Raw genomic sequence first — 16,533 nt, 5'->3', positions numbered from 1 at the left:
ACATATATGATATTGTATACCAGGGGGTCTCAAACTCGGCCGGGTAAGTGGGCCGCATATAGGAAAAATGGGGAGTTAACGGGCTGCATTACTTTCAAATTTGATACAATACAATGCTGCCGCAGTGCCCTCCGTGGATGCTGCCACAGTGATGTCAGGGGCTTGCCCAGAGCTGGAGTCCCGGAGCAGAGCCGCTTCTGGCACTTTGCCTGGGATTCCAGCTCTCCTCCTGACATCACTGTCCATATATGGACAGAGATGTCAGGGGCAACCCCAGAGCTGGAGTCCCGGGCAGAGCGCTAGTAGGCTCTTCCTGGGACTCCAGCTGTGCTCCTGACATCACTGGGACTCCTGCTCTGGAGAAAGCCCCTGACATCATTGTCGATGTATGGACAGCGATGTCAGAGGCTTCCCCAGAGTCTGGGGAAGACCCTGACATCGCTGTTCATATGTGGACAGCGATGTCAGGGAATTCCAGAGTCGCGGAGCAGAGCCGATTCTAGCGCTCTGCCCGGGACTCCGCTCTGGGGAAGCCCCAGACATCGCTGTTCATATGTGGACAGCGATGTCAGGGAATTCCAGAGTCGCGGAGCAGAGCCGATACTAGCGGCTCTGTGTCCCGCGGGCCGCAGATGACCGCCCCAGGGGCTGCATGCGGGCCACGTGCTTAAGACCCCTGTTGTATACCAACACAGTAACGTATGTTGGAGGCTTTCTTTGGAGGTATAAACAGGGTTTTACACTGGGCAATTGTCGGGCAGACAAGCATTCATATACCACTCGTTGCCAATAATTGCTCTGTGTAAATGGGGGAATGATCAGCAGATAAACGAGCAAACGCTGGATCATCTGCTGGCCGTATCATTTTAAAAAAGTGAAATATTATTGTTGCCGGCAGCACATCCTCCTGTATAAACAGCGAAACGCGCTGCCGACATGATAATGTATGGGGACGAGTGATCGGAGTAATGACCGCTCATCTCCATCCATAGTTCTGTGTGACGGGAGCAAACGAGCGCCGATCAACGAGCTGTCGTTGATCGGCACTCGCTGCACCGGACGATTATCGGACGGTTTAAAAGAGCCTTCAGTCAGGACGTGTTCACTTTGTATATCTCTAACATCCACTGCAGACAAGCAGTGCGGATAAGCCCGGATCTACACATAATACCCCAGATTTAAAATCCAGAAATGGGAGAGTTTAATACCAATGAGATATACACTATATGGAGAAAAGTATTGGGACACCTACACATTACATATAGAGAAGCTTTTATGATATCCCATTCTATATACAAAGGTATTAATTTGGAGTTGGTCCTCCCCATTGCAGCTAAAACAGCTCGCACTCTTCTGGGAAGACTTTCTACATAATTTTGGGGTGTATGTGGGAATTTTTGCCCGTTCATCCAGAAGATCATTTGTGAGGTCAGACACTGATGTTGGATTATAGGGGTCACAATCCCCATTCTAGTTCATACCTACAGTGTTTCATGGGGTTGAGGTCAGGACTCTGCGGGCCAGTCAAGATCTTCTACACCAGGGCTCTCAAACTCGGACGGGTAAGTGGGACACGTATAGAAAAAAATGGGAAGTTGACGGCCCCATTACTTTCAAATTTGGTACAATACAAAATTATTTTTAATCAATTTAGTTATTTGATCTACTATAACACTATATTAATATAATAATACATTACTATAATAATACCGCTAGGTTTCACATTTGAGATATTTCTCCACGTGCTTATTTCAACAATCCAGTTTAAGTGCCGCAGTGCCCTATGTGGATGCTGCCGCATAGCCCTCCGCGGATGCTGCCACAGTGATGTCAGGGGCTTGCCCAGAGCTGGAGTCCCGGAGCAGAGCCGCTTCTATCACTCTGCCTAGGATTCCAGCTCTGCTACTAACATCACTGTCCATATATGGACAGAGATGTCAGGGGCAAACCCAGAGCTGGAGTCCCGAGCAGAGCGCTAGTAGGCTCTTCCTGGGACTCCAGCTGTGCTCCTGACATCACTGGGACTCCGGCTCTGGGGAAGCCCCAGACATCGTGCCGATACTAGCGCTCTGCCTGGGACTCCGGCTCTGGGGAGGACCCTGACACACTGTCCATATATGAACAGCGATGTCAGGGAATTCAAGAGTCTCGGAGCAGAGCCGATCCTAGTGGCTCTGTGTTCCGCGGGCCGCAGATGACAGCCTCGCGGGCCGCGTGCTTGAGACCCCTGTTCTACACCACAGTCACCCAACGATGTCTTTATGGACCTTGCTTTGTACACTGGGGCACAGTAACGCTGGAACAGGAAAGGGCTGAACTCCAAACTATTCCCACAAAATTGGAGGCTACAATTGTTCTAAATATCTTAAGATTCCTCTTCATTGCAACTAAGGAACCTCGGCCAATCCCCGAAAAACAACCCCATTGCATTATCCCTCCTCCACCAAACTGCAGTTGGCACAATACAGTCAGGCAGGTCACATTCCCCTGGCATTCACCAACCCAGACCCATCCATCTGACCGCCAGATAGAGAAGGGGGATTCATCACTCCACAGAACACGTTTTCACTGCTTATAGACTTTCTATTGAGCCCACACACCAATTGCTCGGCTTTCCGAGAAAAGCCGATCAGAAACTAAGCCGCACAGCACTCACTCGAGCGCTTCTGCATCTTCGTTTTAGCGAACGGTGGTAGTCTCGGTACTCGGACCCTCACCGATCAAACTTATGAGATGTCAGAAGTTTTCTTAAAGTTTAGTTACCCTTTAAGAGGTGTGGTGTGTCCCAATACTTTCGTCCATATAGTGTATTTTTGTCTGCAGATCCTGTTAATCTATGGTCAATGGTGCCTGCCTGATGGTCTCCTGACATCTGCCATTGGGGACCAATACCATCAGATTGAATGTTAACTTCCCCCCAGTGTCCTAGGGTCTTTGTAAATATGGCGTTTGCCTAAAATATAATATTTTTCAATGCATTTATACCATTAAATTGGTGGAATACATTAATAAACTTGTCCCATAGTTTTCGAATAAAAAAATTTTCTGCAATTTCCTTCCCTTAAAGACCTTTTCTCCCCGCAGGGACAATCCAGGCGGTTATCTAAAGATTTACTCCATCCAGTCCTGCTGCTGGAATAACATAGACCACAGAGCTGAGGCCGGTCAATACATCTCTGGTAGAAATAACTCGTGTTTCTATATTTTTGTAGTTTTCAAACAGAGGACCCTCCATTCTTGGTTGGGACATAAAGGGAGACGTACAGACCAGATTAAAAGGTGAGCTGTTCTTACGCCCTATTTCCTTTATCCATTATGTTGACTCGGTGGGGTATTCCCTCGTTATAAAGTGATGGCATATCTGTAGGATATATCATTACTTTATGATCAGTGAGTATCCGACCTCTGGGACCCCCACCGTTTATGAGAATTTCGGGGCTGCGGTGCTAGTTCAGTGATGAGACCCCCTACTAAGTTTTCCCAAGTCAGGGAACTGCAACCTAACTCTATTCAGGTGATTGGGGCCGGCTGCCGATCCCTTCACAGCCGGGAGTGCGGCTACGCAGGGAAAACATAGGGGGCCGGTGAAGATTCCAAAGTCGGACCCATACTCATTAAGTGATAGCAAATCCGAGGGGTATAGTCGTGTGTGTGTAAGATGAGAATAACCTTCTACTATATATCCTTCGATCCTTGGTTTACCTTTGTAGCCGGTTTAGAACGTGACCATTCATGAAGTTCATCGTGCTCGTCCCCTATTCATACCGTTTATATTACCGCTATTTACTGCTAATGAGAGGGACCTGTTTGGTTTAGTAAATGGCATCAGAAGCTAGTTTGATAATCGAGTTTAAAGGGAATAGTTCATCTGAAAATCTCATTATTTTTTGTTTTTAGTTCATTTTGACATATGTTTTTTTTTTTGTTACAATGGAAATATAATTTCTGAAATGCGTCGTTTTTCACTCTGGCTGGGACGTCTTGCTCCACTTTCACCTATTTGCAGTAGAGAATGGGGGTAGGTCCGATCATTACTATTCTGCCATATTCGTGTTTGGCGCACAACTAAGCATAATGTAGTACAAGTCAGCGGGGTGTTACAAAATGCCATTCATCCGCTGCATGGGTGGAGCGCGTGCGGAGAGTGCGCTGCATGGGTGGAGCGCGTGCGGAGAGTGTGCTGCCGGAGAGTGATCGGTCAGACTGAATATGAGTTTTTTTTTTTGCTTTACATGGGGGATTGGCTGCAATAGGTTTTCTAATGCTGAGACTCTGATTGTAATAACATGGCAGTAATGATCTTCTATTCCTCAAAGACACAATAAGGGAGGAAGCAATTCCTGTTCCCTCCTATTTTTTTGATAGAAGGTGTTTTGTTTTGCTTTGAACTATCTTTAACCCCTCGATTAGTCTATATTCACACTTATGCCATGGTTTCAGTTTATAACAAAAACCAAGACACCGAGCCAGATGCGTTACTTGACGGATGCCGTCGGTCGTCTGATGGACTTTATTAACTTACAGTGGGGTTTATCAGTTGCCGTCATTTTGACGCTGCATGCAACGCTAGTTTTCCAGTCATCTGCCGGGGCCTGTGCTGGCAGTGTAAACATAGCCGAAGGCATGTACTTTTGGACTTTAAGAGGTTCTACCTCCGGATAGGATAAAAGGTTTGATTAGGCTGTGTTCACACCTGTGCTGGTGTGTTACGTTGTTTTGCTCAGTCACAGGAGCAGAACAAGGGAATAACGGAGGCAACTGTTCCATTGCACGATGGACACTTTAAAGGGTTCCGTCGACTTTCTGTTCGTGTGTCCATAGTTTTACTGGAGACAAAAGCGCAGCATGTTGCGGCCTAACGGAGCCTTTAACGCAGATGTGATGGAAGCCTAAGCCTTACGGTCCAAATAGTCAGAGGAGTGTCATCCGCGGGCCGTCCGCAATCACTGACCGTGCACGCACACAAGATGCGGTCTGTAAAATGACATGTCCGTTTTTTTTTCTTTGTTTTTTTTTAGGCCTGAGCTCCGGGCAATGCACGTGGAAACCACGCTCGTGTGCATTGGCCCGTAGGATATAATGTGCCCTATACCAGTGATCCATAACCACTGGGCTGTAGATCGTTTGATACCGGGCCGTGGTATTTGGTCGCAGGGAATTCTGGGTGAAAAACCGCACCAAATTGTGGTGCAGTTTTTCGGGCGGAATGTCAGCAGACCGGCCTTCTAGGATGACGTTTTATCCCAGGAGACCACTGCAGCCTGTGATTGGCTCCAGCAGCGGTCACATGGGATGATGTTTCATCCCTTGGGACCGACACTACAGCCTGTGATTGGCTGCAGCGGTCACATGGGATGAATCATCATCCCAGGAGGCCGGCCTGGAGGAAGAAACGGAGTTCTGAGTAAGTATACAATACTTTTTTTCTCTAAGTTGCGTTATTTATGGCGGAATTGCTGGGATTCTGCCGCAATAAGCGCAACAAACTAAACTGCTTATTTGTTGCGGGTTTTACCTCCCCATTGAATTCAATGGTGAAAACCCACAAAAAATAAGCAGCGTTTACGCAAATACAATTGACATGCTGCGGAATAAAACGCTGCACCGCAGGTCAATTTCTGAGCGTTTTTTCCGCTTAGTATTTATGCAGCGGGTGGATGAGATTTGTTCTATTTCATCAACTTTCCTGCTACTGTATTATGCTGCAGATTTTCCACAACAAATTCTGCTGCGGAAAATCTGCTGTATTTACGCAACGTGTGAACTGACCCTAAACCCCCGACCACCCCCTCCCCTTGGTCAGTAGAAAAATGATCTTGCATGAAACTGGTCCTTGGTTAAAAAAAGTTTGGGGTCCACTGGCCTATACTATACGCAATAGCGGATAGTATGCGGTGCAAATGTGTATGCGGATAGTATGCGGTGTGCATGAGGCCTTACTGAGGGCCCCTCCACTGGATCCCTTGTCCTAATTATCGGTGGGGCCTTCAGCGACCCAATTTTTATCATCCATCCTATGGTTAGGTAATAAATGGGACACTTTTTAGAAATCTTCCGTTTTTGCTGGTTACATGTCTATAACTATTTTTTTTTTATTTTATTGTACATTTTCAACAACTACAGCAACATTCCAAAAATAGAACACCCTCCCCCCGACCCCACAAAACCCCCCCTTGTACTTTCGACCATACATCAGAAAAGGAAATGAATGCATACACTTGTCATGCATAAATTTTGCCACGCAGGGCGTGTACATATATACTTCCACAAGCATGTATAATCTACATTCCACACTCCTGTCCATACCAGAGGGTATCATAGCCCGTATTCCCACCAAAGTAGTTAGTACCCCAGAGAGACAGACCGATATCAGATATACAAGAATTTATTCACTACCCGCCTTCTGTTTCTACATCTTCCACCAATACTCTAACCCCTTGTATGCAGGAGCCGTTGGTGTCCGAATCTTCCCTTAGCAGTCCGGCACTCGCCAATCCATCAGTGTCTAGCCACGGCACCCACAATTTGTCAAACCTGGTAGATTCTCCTCTTTTAAGAAATACCAACTGTTCATGAATGAGCAGCTGATTCACTCTATCTACAAACTCTTGAACCTTTGGGGGAGAAGGCTGAATCCAATGCTGCGCTACGAGTGACCGGGCCACATATAGTAATCCTCCCACTGCCATTTTCCCATTAGAGTCCAAAGGCAGAATGTCTACAAAGCCTAATAAATGTACCTTTGGGTCCCTAAGCACAGATCTAGAGAACACCTTTCCCACCATTGCAGGTAACCTGGACCAGTATATGTCAAGTTGCGGACAATCCCACAGATGTGGAGGAGGTCGGCAGGCTCCAAACCGCATCTCGGGCATGTAGCATCAGGCCGAATTCCCATGTGATGTAACACCTCAGGTGTTTTATGCACCTGGTGTAGTATGTAGAGCCGGGAGAGCCTGCCGCCCTCACTCAACGAAACATTCGGTACATCTTCCATTATAATGGACCACTGGTCTTCTTCAATCCCGGGTATGTCCCTTTCCCATTTATGCATAGCCACCAAAGGATAACTATCCAAAAATTTGGTCATCAGGAGTTGATGTACCCACGATATAACCCCTTTCGTGGTCCCAGAAGGGCCAAGAGCTTGGACAATATCCTGTTGTATAGTCACTTGGGACTGTGAGAACTGTGCCTGAAACGCGTGTCTTATTTGTAAATACCTGTAAAACCCTCTATGTGGTACATTAAGTTCTGTTTGGAACTGCTAGAAGGATTTAAAGGTAGACCCACTTGTCAGTTGAAACACCCTCGTAAGCCCCGCCGTCTTCCAGTACTCCGAACTTTCTAGTCCTATGAACTTAGGAAGCAGCCTGTTTCCCCATATGGGTGTATATTCGGTGTATCCACTAACCCCTCTCAATTGCTTAACTTTCCCCCAGGTTTTATAAATAAAATCTAGCGTTGGAAACACGGATCGTCTACCCGAGAGACGTCAACTCTCAGCAGCCTCTAGTAAAATTTCAAATTATATTGCAATATAACTGCAGAAGTTTCTTCCCCAGAATGATCGCCCCATCCCTTAAGGTGTTGACTCTGAGCTACCAAAAAATAAATCCAGGAATTTGGGAGGGCCAGTACTCCTGCGTTTTTGGGCCTTTGCAAAATTTGCAGCCTCAATCTAGGGCGATTCCTACGCCTAATAAGGTCTCGGAAAAGGGCACTTCTAGAACTTCTTTTTAACTCCTTGAGTGTTGTGTGTATACAGATCTAGAAGACAAAGGCGATCCTAAAATAACCCTTACAGACTCCTTTACTGGGTGACCGTCTTTAACAGCTGCTGTTCTGCATCACTGTGTTTTTACAGCGCTGGAGAATAAAGCCCCTTAACAGTGGCTATAAAAACATGGCGTCAGACGGTGAGGGTACATGTGAACTGAATGCATAAAGTAAGGTTAGAAATAGTTACATGTTATTTTTCTTTTGGCTTTGTGTTTGAGTTTACATGAATTATCACGAGTGTTTACTTTCACCCAAGACTAGTCATTTATTTGTGGCAGTGACATAAAATGACATTCCTCGTACAAGTTTTTACAGACTCATTACCAAGGAAGTCGTTTCACCCTTAAAGTTACACTGGCAGGAAGTAACCGCTGCCCCTCAAACATTGCAGCATAAAAGTAAATGTTAAATGGGTATTCCCAACTCTCACATTGATGGCGTATACATGGAATATATCCCACAGCCCCCATCCCGCCACATTCAGACGGAGAATAAATGGAGAGGTGGTTACACATGTGCGCGGCGCTCTCCATTCAGTTCTATGGGAGTTTTGGAATTTGCCAATCTCCCATAGAAGACGCCTCAACTGGCGGGTCGAGGGACATGTCCGAGGATGTCATCGGTCCGGTTCAATGAGACCGATACCCAGCATAAAGGAGCTTGACCGCACTGGGGAGACCATTGGATCTCCATAAGTTGTCGCTTCAGTACTCGTTGGACTAATGCACATGTGGCTCCTGATCAGAAGATCGTGGGCTGTTTTGCAAATTTGTTGATGCCCCAAAATCGGTGACTATCTGGTGACAAATGATCGCTAAACTTCTTGGTGCAAAATGACTACCGTAAGTGTATAATCATCAGGCGGTAATTCCTATAAGACACCCTATATCTACGTCCCGATCATGCAGGCGCCTGACAGCCTGGAGCCTAGCAGAGGCCCTCATGGCTGTACAATAATAATGCCTGTTAGGTGAAAGTTTCTTAAAAAGTGTAGTACATATTTATTTAAAAAAGATATATATATATCTTTATAAAGTTGTTAAACCATAAAAAAACAAAAATATTTAATACAACCTGTACATTAAAGTTATTGTGTCATTTAAGGTAGAGGTTAAATAAAAATGCATTTTTATCAATTCCGACAATTCTAATTTATATGTGCCCCAAAATAATGCCTAAAAAATTCTACAACTTTTCAGGGAAAAGGACAAGTGCTTTTCTAAATGAGTGCCTACTGGCGAACATCCATGGTCAGCAGGTGAAACTACCAACGCAGTGACCACCTTCTATGACATCTATATGCCCTAATAGGGTATATGGACAGGGGACTCTAATGGGACAACCCCAAGAAGGGGTTAGAGCTATCATATTATATAATATATATATTTCGATATATCATTGTGCACGTTTCATTGCAGTCTATCTTTAAATAAAGTACGTTTTACCAAGTTCTTCACATCCTCCGTATACATATTGTCTTTTTATATATTCAGACCACAGAGGATCATGTCTCAACTGCGTGCGTCTCTAGTCTCCGTACATAGCTTTCTGTATTAAGTTAGGGCTCGTCCACACGTAACGCAATTGTTGCGTATTTTCAGTCCAGAACTGCGTATGGAAAATACGCGGCGTATTACAGTAGCAGCAAAGTGGGCATTTAACAAATCTCATCCACCCGCTGTGGAAAAATTCCATTCAGAAATTCACCTGCGGCGCAAAACTTTATTTACTATTGCTGCGGAAAGTGGACTGGTTTCCTGCAATTTTTTTTCCCCATAGAAATCAATACGGAGCAACAATTCTGCAGCAAACCCAACGCACTGCGTAACTTGCTGCGGAACGACGCGGAATTTCTTACAGGAGGTGGAAATTGCGTAACAGGAAGAAGAAATATCACCATTTATTCAACAGCCCTAGGAAAAAAAAAAAAGCAATAAAAAAACGCATTGGTGCAGTTTTTCCGCAGCCGATTGTCTGCTAGTCCATGTGGAAATGCTGCTGAAAATTTCCGCAGAAACTCTGTTACGTGTGGACAAGCCCTTATAATGCATTTTAAGACCAGCATCGTATTTAGGTCAATAGGTGCCAGTAAGCAGCCACTTTCATCACGGCCATATAAACCACCATGTGCACCCTCTGCAGATGCCCAGATACACTATAAATAATGCTGTTTTACATGTACATGAAATTGACACCAGGTTTTTTCTTTTTGTTCTGGAAGGTAATGATATTCTCCAGAGATATTAGGTTTGTATAATATCGGATTGATAAGGCGTGTAGACATGGCGAGTGGCAGGACGTGACTGCTGCCAAGCTGCTTTTGCCCTACTGTACTTCAGCGGAGTCATGTGAAACGGGCTGTTTACTGAATAAACCTCAGATACAGCCTGTTGTTTGGGTTGTAAAGTGCTGTGAATGTCTCTGTCTCAGATTAGTCAGGCAGAGACGGAGCTGGAGGACTTGATGGCACGGAGACCAGGCTTGTATTGCCTTTTATTGTCTTACAAGGCTAGGGCTGCAGCTTCAAATGGAGGAGTTAAAGGAGTTGTCCGCTTTTTATTTTTTACATTTATTTATGGAGTAGGAAATCATACAGTTTTATCATTTACATGTATTAAAAATTCTGCTCACATACCTTTCCTATATCAGTGCAGTTGTCTATAGCCCACAGATTAGTCCATAGTAATGCACCCATGGGAGAAGTGAATGGACTAAATATAATGTGAGTGACCCACACATCATATTCCGTTGCCAGTAAATGCATTACACAGAACTGATCTGTGCACTATACCAATGTACTGTGAGGAGACGGGGCCTGCTGCTTTTTAGTAAAGGTCCATGTGTGTGGGTCTAACATCCGATGAAGGTCCGAACTGAGCACCAACACTAAGGCTATATTCATATGAATTGGATTTGCCATAGGCAATTCCGACCCGTGGATCTGCAGCGGAAATCCGAGGCTTATCTGCCCCTTGTAGATCTCACACGATGCCCTTATTAGATAGTGCCACCCCCTCCTTGTAGATAGTGCCACAGTGCCCCCCCAAACAAATAAAGACGTACTTACCTAGCCCGATTCCCACGACGAATGGAGCCGCTCTGCAGGCCTCCTCAACCACGTTAGGCCTGCATCCTGTGAAGTCATTTCGCCGGCCTGCGCAGGGATCCGGTCCCAACGTCTAATAGACTGCAGACTTCACATGGTGGAGCAGGGAGCTGATAGCTCCCTGTTCCACCATAGTATTCAATTGTATCCTTGTCCTGAGGAAGGCGCCTACAATTGAATTTGGCAGTTACCTGGGGATCTGGGACTTCTGCCCCGGATGCCGGTGCTAGTGATGCCACTAGTCCTTACAACTGGTGACCTCGGTCTGGGTGCGGATCACGGTCTGCCAGTTCGGGACTCCTGCTGTATTTCCTATTCTATAAAGAAATAAAAACTTTAACCCCTTAACGACGGCCAATACGCCTTTTCACAGCTTCCGTTAAGGGTACTTATGCCAGAGCGCCGCCTTTTCACGTCACTCTGACATAAGCCCGACACGGGTGTCCTTTGCCGGCTAAAGCGGGTGTCGGGCGGTTTAAAGACAGCCGGACACCTGCACTAACGGGTGGGATCGATTTCAATATCGATCTCACCCGTTTAACCGCTTAGATGCGGCGCTCAATAGCGAGCGCTGCATCCAAGTGGTTTTGGAGGGAGGGTGCTACCTCTCTCACCCCATCGGCACTCTGCGTTTGCAATCGCAGGGTGCCAATGGCTTCTATGGCAGCCGGTGGCCTAACAAAAGCCCCAGGTCTGCCTGTTGTGGATGCCTGCTAAGCCATGGTTGAGGCGTGACCTAACAGGTGACTGTCAGTTTTACACTGACAGGCAATAATACTCTGCAATACAGAAGTAATGCAGAGTATTATAAGAGCGATCAGAAGATCACATAGTGAAGTCCCCCAGTGGGACTAAAAATAATGTTATCAAAAAGTTTAATAAAGTTAATAATAACTAAATAAAAATCCCAAATAAAAAAATTGTAAAACCCACTTTTTACCTTATAAAATACTTTAATATGAAAAAAAAAAAAATGAAAGCACTACACATATTTGCTATTGCCGCATCCGTAACGACCCCACCTATAAAGCGATTGTTATTTAACCCGCACGGTGAACGCCATAAAAAACAATGCCAGAATTGCTGTTCCCTGCCTTCAAGAAAATGTGATTAAAAAGTGATCAAAAAGTCACAGGTACTCCAAAATGGTACCGATAAAAACTAGAAGTTCCGCAAAAAACAAGCCCTCCTACAGCTGTATTGGCGTAAAAATAAAACTATTATGGCTCTTAAAACATGGCGACACAAAAAAGAATAATTTTGAAAAAAGTGTTTTTTCACTGTGTAAAAGTAATAAAACATACAAAATCTATAGAAATCTGGCATCGCCACAATCGTAACAACCCGCTGAATAAAGTTATTATGAAGTTATTGTGTTATTTATACAACACCGTAAACAACGTAAATCTGAGACGCAAAAAAGTGGCGAAATTTATGTTTTTTTTTCCATTACCCCCCCCCCCCCCAAAAGTTAATAAAAGTTAATCAATAAGTTATATGTACCCCAAAATGGTGTTATTAAAAAAATACAACGTCTCCCGCAAAAAACAAGACCTTATACAGCTATGTCGACACAAAAATAAAAAGGTTATAGCTCTTGGAATGCGACGATGGAAAAAACGTAAGAAATGGCTTGGTCATTAAGGTTCAAAATAGGCCGGTCACTAAGGGGTTAAATGTTGCAGTTGTATGTGACTTTTCTCCATAGGATATAATAGAAGTTGAATGCAACTAGGGATAATGGGGTAATAGTTGTAGTCGGAGGGTCCCTTTAAATGTTTATCGTTTGGCCTTTGGATCTTGGGTGCAGAGGGACCTTGGTAAGCGGAGTAATGATTAACAGGTCAGTGAAACCTTTCCTGCTAGGATTTATGGGAAACCTCTGCCGAAGCGTTCCAGGTAAAACTGAAAGCGACTCATATGTAATTAATATCAAAACATAATTAGCATATTTTACATCACAGTGCTGTGCAAAAACGTATAATAAAAAATAAAATACTTTATAATAATACAGTGAGATTAAATATAAAAAAAAAAATATATATATATATATATATATATATATATATATATACACAATATAGACCACATAAATAGTTTGTATGCCATGTCAAAACATCATACTATGTGAAAATAAGTGTAAAAATAATACTAAATGATACATATATTTATAGTATAACAAAAAGTGAAAACACTTAAAAAAAAAAAAAGGAAGTGAATAAAAAAGTTATATACAAATAAATAATGAGTATACATAATTGTGTGCTAAATAGTGTGTGCACAGTGCCATAAAATACATAACATACACAAATAATTACAAAAGTACTATAAATATGAGTATAATACATCATTTCATACAATAAAAAAGTAATAAACATAAAAATACAACAAATAGTACCAAAAAGACCACAAAGGCTTTATTATGACATTATTCTATTCCATCCAATCCTATCCCAAGAAAGGAAAAATCAGCCGATTGATCTCATTTTTCATAGCTTGGCGTCAGAATTGATATACATATTATTTGTGAAAAGACAGACATCAGTAAACACGAATCTAGTAAATGGAATGACCAGAATAACTGGAATACAAGAAATATCAATTAGAGCACATGAAAACAAAAAAAACCATGGAAAATATAGTATGAAGTCAGTAGATGTATTGCTGCCATGTTCCTGTATATAACAAAAATGTAAACCCCATATACAGGTATATTTATGGATCTTTTTATCCCTCTGATAATTAGTTAGTTGTCGCAGTATTGGTGACTTTCAGAAAGTCTATCTTTCTAAATTTCTTTATATTTCCCAACCTTGGTCACAAGTAAAGAGCCTTTTACAGTGTAAATCTGCAATTCTTTACTAATGAGGTTGGTCGCCTGTCTCATGTGCGGCAGAATTACGTTTGCAACTTTTGCGGTTATTTTAACACCTGCTTTTGCGGAAGCTACTTGGCACTGGCCACCGCTCTTGGCTTCTATTAGTATACCTAGATCATTGCACCGTGAGGGCCTTTTTTCACAAATATGATTTACTTCTGAAATTTCACTTTTTCCAACAAATAATTATATATATATATATATATATATATATATATATATATATATATTTTTTTTTAATGGAAAAAAGTTTTGATTCAGAACTGCTGTCTGATCCACTACTGTCTTCGGCACTTTCACACAGGTGTCACATATACGATCACGGTTTACCAGACGTGGTACAGACTATCGCCATGCTTCTCCACTCATTCCTACCGAGAAGAGCCAACAATACTTCTATACCACACACGTTGGTTACATTAACCATTTGCACACTACAACAATTGTCTGGGGAGATCACCACCAGATTTAACCATGCTTACCATATAGTGTATAGGTACAATGTTTGCTACACTGGCCAATCTATGGACAAGGGCCCCTGGTGCATTTCCTCCATCATTGAATGCTTCTTCTTGGTTCTTCATGTTACCTATTGTTATCGTCATTCCCATTGTTCCATTATCTTGTAGCCATTCTATGAGCTGGAGTGCCCGTTCCCGATAATTGACCTATGTAAACAGGGCAGCGGTCAGCCTATGAACTAAAAAAATGCTGGTTCATGGATCGTTTTAAAAAAGTGCAAAACGTTGTTGTTGGCAGGACATCTCCCTGTGTAAACAGCGAGACCTGATACAAATGTATGGGGATGAACGATCATAGCGAGCGCTCGTCCCCATACTAGCTCCTTGTGAACGCTGTCTCGTTGATTGGCGCTCGTTGCGCCGGCCAAAATGCGTCGGTGTGAAAGTACAGACTTTTATTATAATAGCAATTGGATATGAAGTCTGTTTGCTGTCCATGTGCAAAATCATTATCAGGAGATTTGGTTATAGGGAAAGGCCCCCATGGTGCTCTCCGCTGATGGGTTACGTTCTCTACATTTTTATTGTTATGCAGGTGTCATAGTAAACACAGTCACAGCCTCATAGCCAGCAAGATGAGCTCGGAAGGAAAGAGAGATGTCTGTGGAGCAAGCAGACATCAGCTGGAGGTGCGGACCTCTTCAGGAACGCCAACTAAAGACCACAACTTGAATAATCCACAAGATGACAATCTGCAAATGTCCTCGTCAAATGACAATGATTTGATCAATCTTGAAGAAAATACCCAAACCGCAACCAATACATCCCCAAGTGATCCCCGGACTAACAACCGCACACATCCTACCGGTGAAGAGCAAGAAAATGATCACCAAGAGCGGAAATTATCTGCAGACGAGCCGTTGTCTAGTCCAGGGGAAAAGGAGGGTGAATCTGTGTCTCCGATGGAAATTGATGATGAGTTGGCTGGAATTGAGTCAAAGAAGGATATCCCGAAGCCAGATACGCCGTCTAGCTGTATGTCGGACCCAAAAGTACAAGAAAGCTGCAGAGAGAACGACCACCACTCTTCTGAACGTTTAGGTGCAGCCGGCAATGATGCTTCAACGTCTCAGAAGGATATCCAAAAGCCAGATACGCCGTCTAGCTACGTGTCGGACCCGAAAGAACAAGAAAGAGGCAGAGAGAGCGACGACTACTACTCGGAACGTTTAGGCGCAGCCGGCAATGATGCTTCAATGTCTCCGGAGCATAAATCAAAAAATAGCGCAAGCCAGAGATTAGCAACGCTGACCACTCATCTTACTCCATCAAATAAGACCGACGCTATGAGGTAAAGTCTACTGTACTTGCTACTCCAAGACTCGTCTGAATGTGCGTGTATGTGTATTGTTAATAGTATGCGGATCAGCAGGGCATCTCCTTATTTTATCAGTATGTTTAGAGGAAATCTTTACATTTTCCTTTTTAGAATGGCTTTAAAGCTATCCCGACCCTCAACGCTCCTTCTAGTACGTTATCGGCGTTCCTAAGCCTTGCCCCCCCCCCCATACTGAATTGACAACAGCGTATCCTCAAGGCTATGTTCATACACAGCGATACACCTATTAAAAACACCGCATTAGGAAAGTGTGAGAACCCCTAGAGAGATGGGGTGTACCCCCTGCTGTACACGTAGCACAGGTTGAGAACCTGGGCTCCATCTTATTCTTTTTGCATAGGTTGTTTTATACTGGTAGCTATGACTTTTTCGGCTACACATCTACATCAATCATCCACAGGAGAGCGTCTATTGCCTGCCCACAACTCTTTCCAACCCCTCCAGTATTTTTTTATTTTTCATGGACAACTTTCCATTATACTTTTGTGTTTTTATTTCCGCCTGTTTTTCAAAATCTCTGCTGCCTGGACTACACTGAAACACTGTAGCAAAACCCCAGGGTAGTAGAGCGATGTGCGCTGTTGATGTATTTCGCAGACAGTGCTGTAATAGAATATTCTAGGACGTTCTAGAACGCTATGCAATGATTTCACTTTTATTTACAGCTGTACGTAGAACGAAGCTGTCCCTGCGATCCGCTGCTTACCGTAGCTTTGTCTTCTGTATGTAGTGTTGTATCCACAGAGCAATCCACGGGCATTTACAAGGGGCGAATACAGAAAAATGTTGTGGGGTTTCTTTTTCCATTCTTTTCTTGCCTCTCACACTGGACGACATATTCCGTACGTTAGTTTTATTATAATGTTGTGTTTTTACTATGGGAGTTGATGTGTCCTGTGGTTATTGG

General features: G+C 43.7%; 1 protein-coding gene across 2 annotated transcripts in view; it reads left to right on the top strand.

Moving 5' to 3' along the window:
* The window catches only part of PARG (poly(ADP-ribose) glycohydrolase), a 116,496-nt gene that overhangs the window by 863 nt on the left and 99,100 nt on the right, over positions 1-16,533 (top strand). Inside the window, exons 2-3 of one of the 2 annotated variants that reach the window (XM_075841758.1) lie at positions 3,213-3,279; positions 14,823-15,578. In XM_075841758.1, the coding sequence (XP_075697873.1) occupies positions 3,213-3,279; positions 14,823-15,578 (823 nt within the window). The remainder of the gene's footprint in view (positions 1-3,212; positions 3,280-14,822; positions 15,579-16,533) is intronic. The other variant, XM_075841759.1, reaches the window with a different exon arrangement.

Source organism: Rhinoderma darwinii, chromosome 11 (genome assembly GCF_050947455.1).
Source record: "Rhinoderma darwinii isolate aRhiDar2 chromosome 11, aRhiDar2.hap1, whole genome shotgun sequence".
NCBI lineage: Eukaryota > Metazoa > Chordata > Amphibia > Anura > Rhinodermatidae > Rhinoderma > Rhinoderma darwinii.
This window is presented reverse-complemented; position numbering and strand designations above follow the sequence as displayed.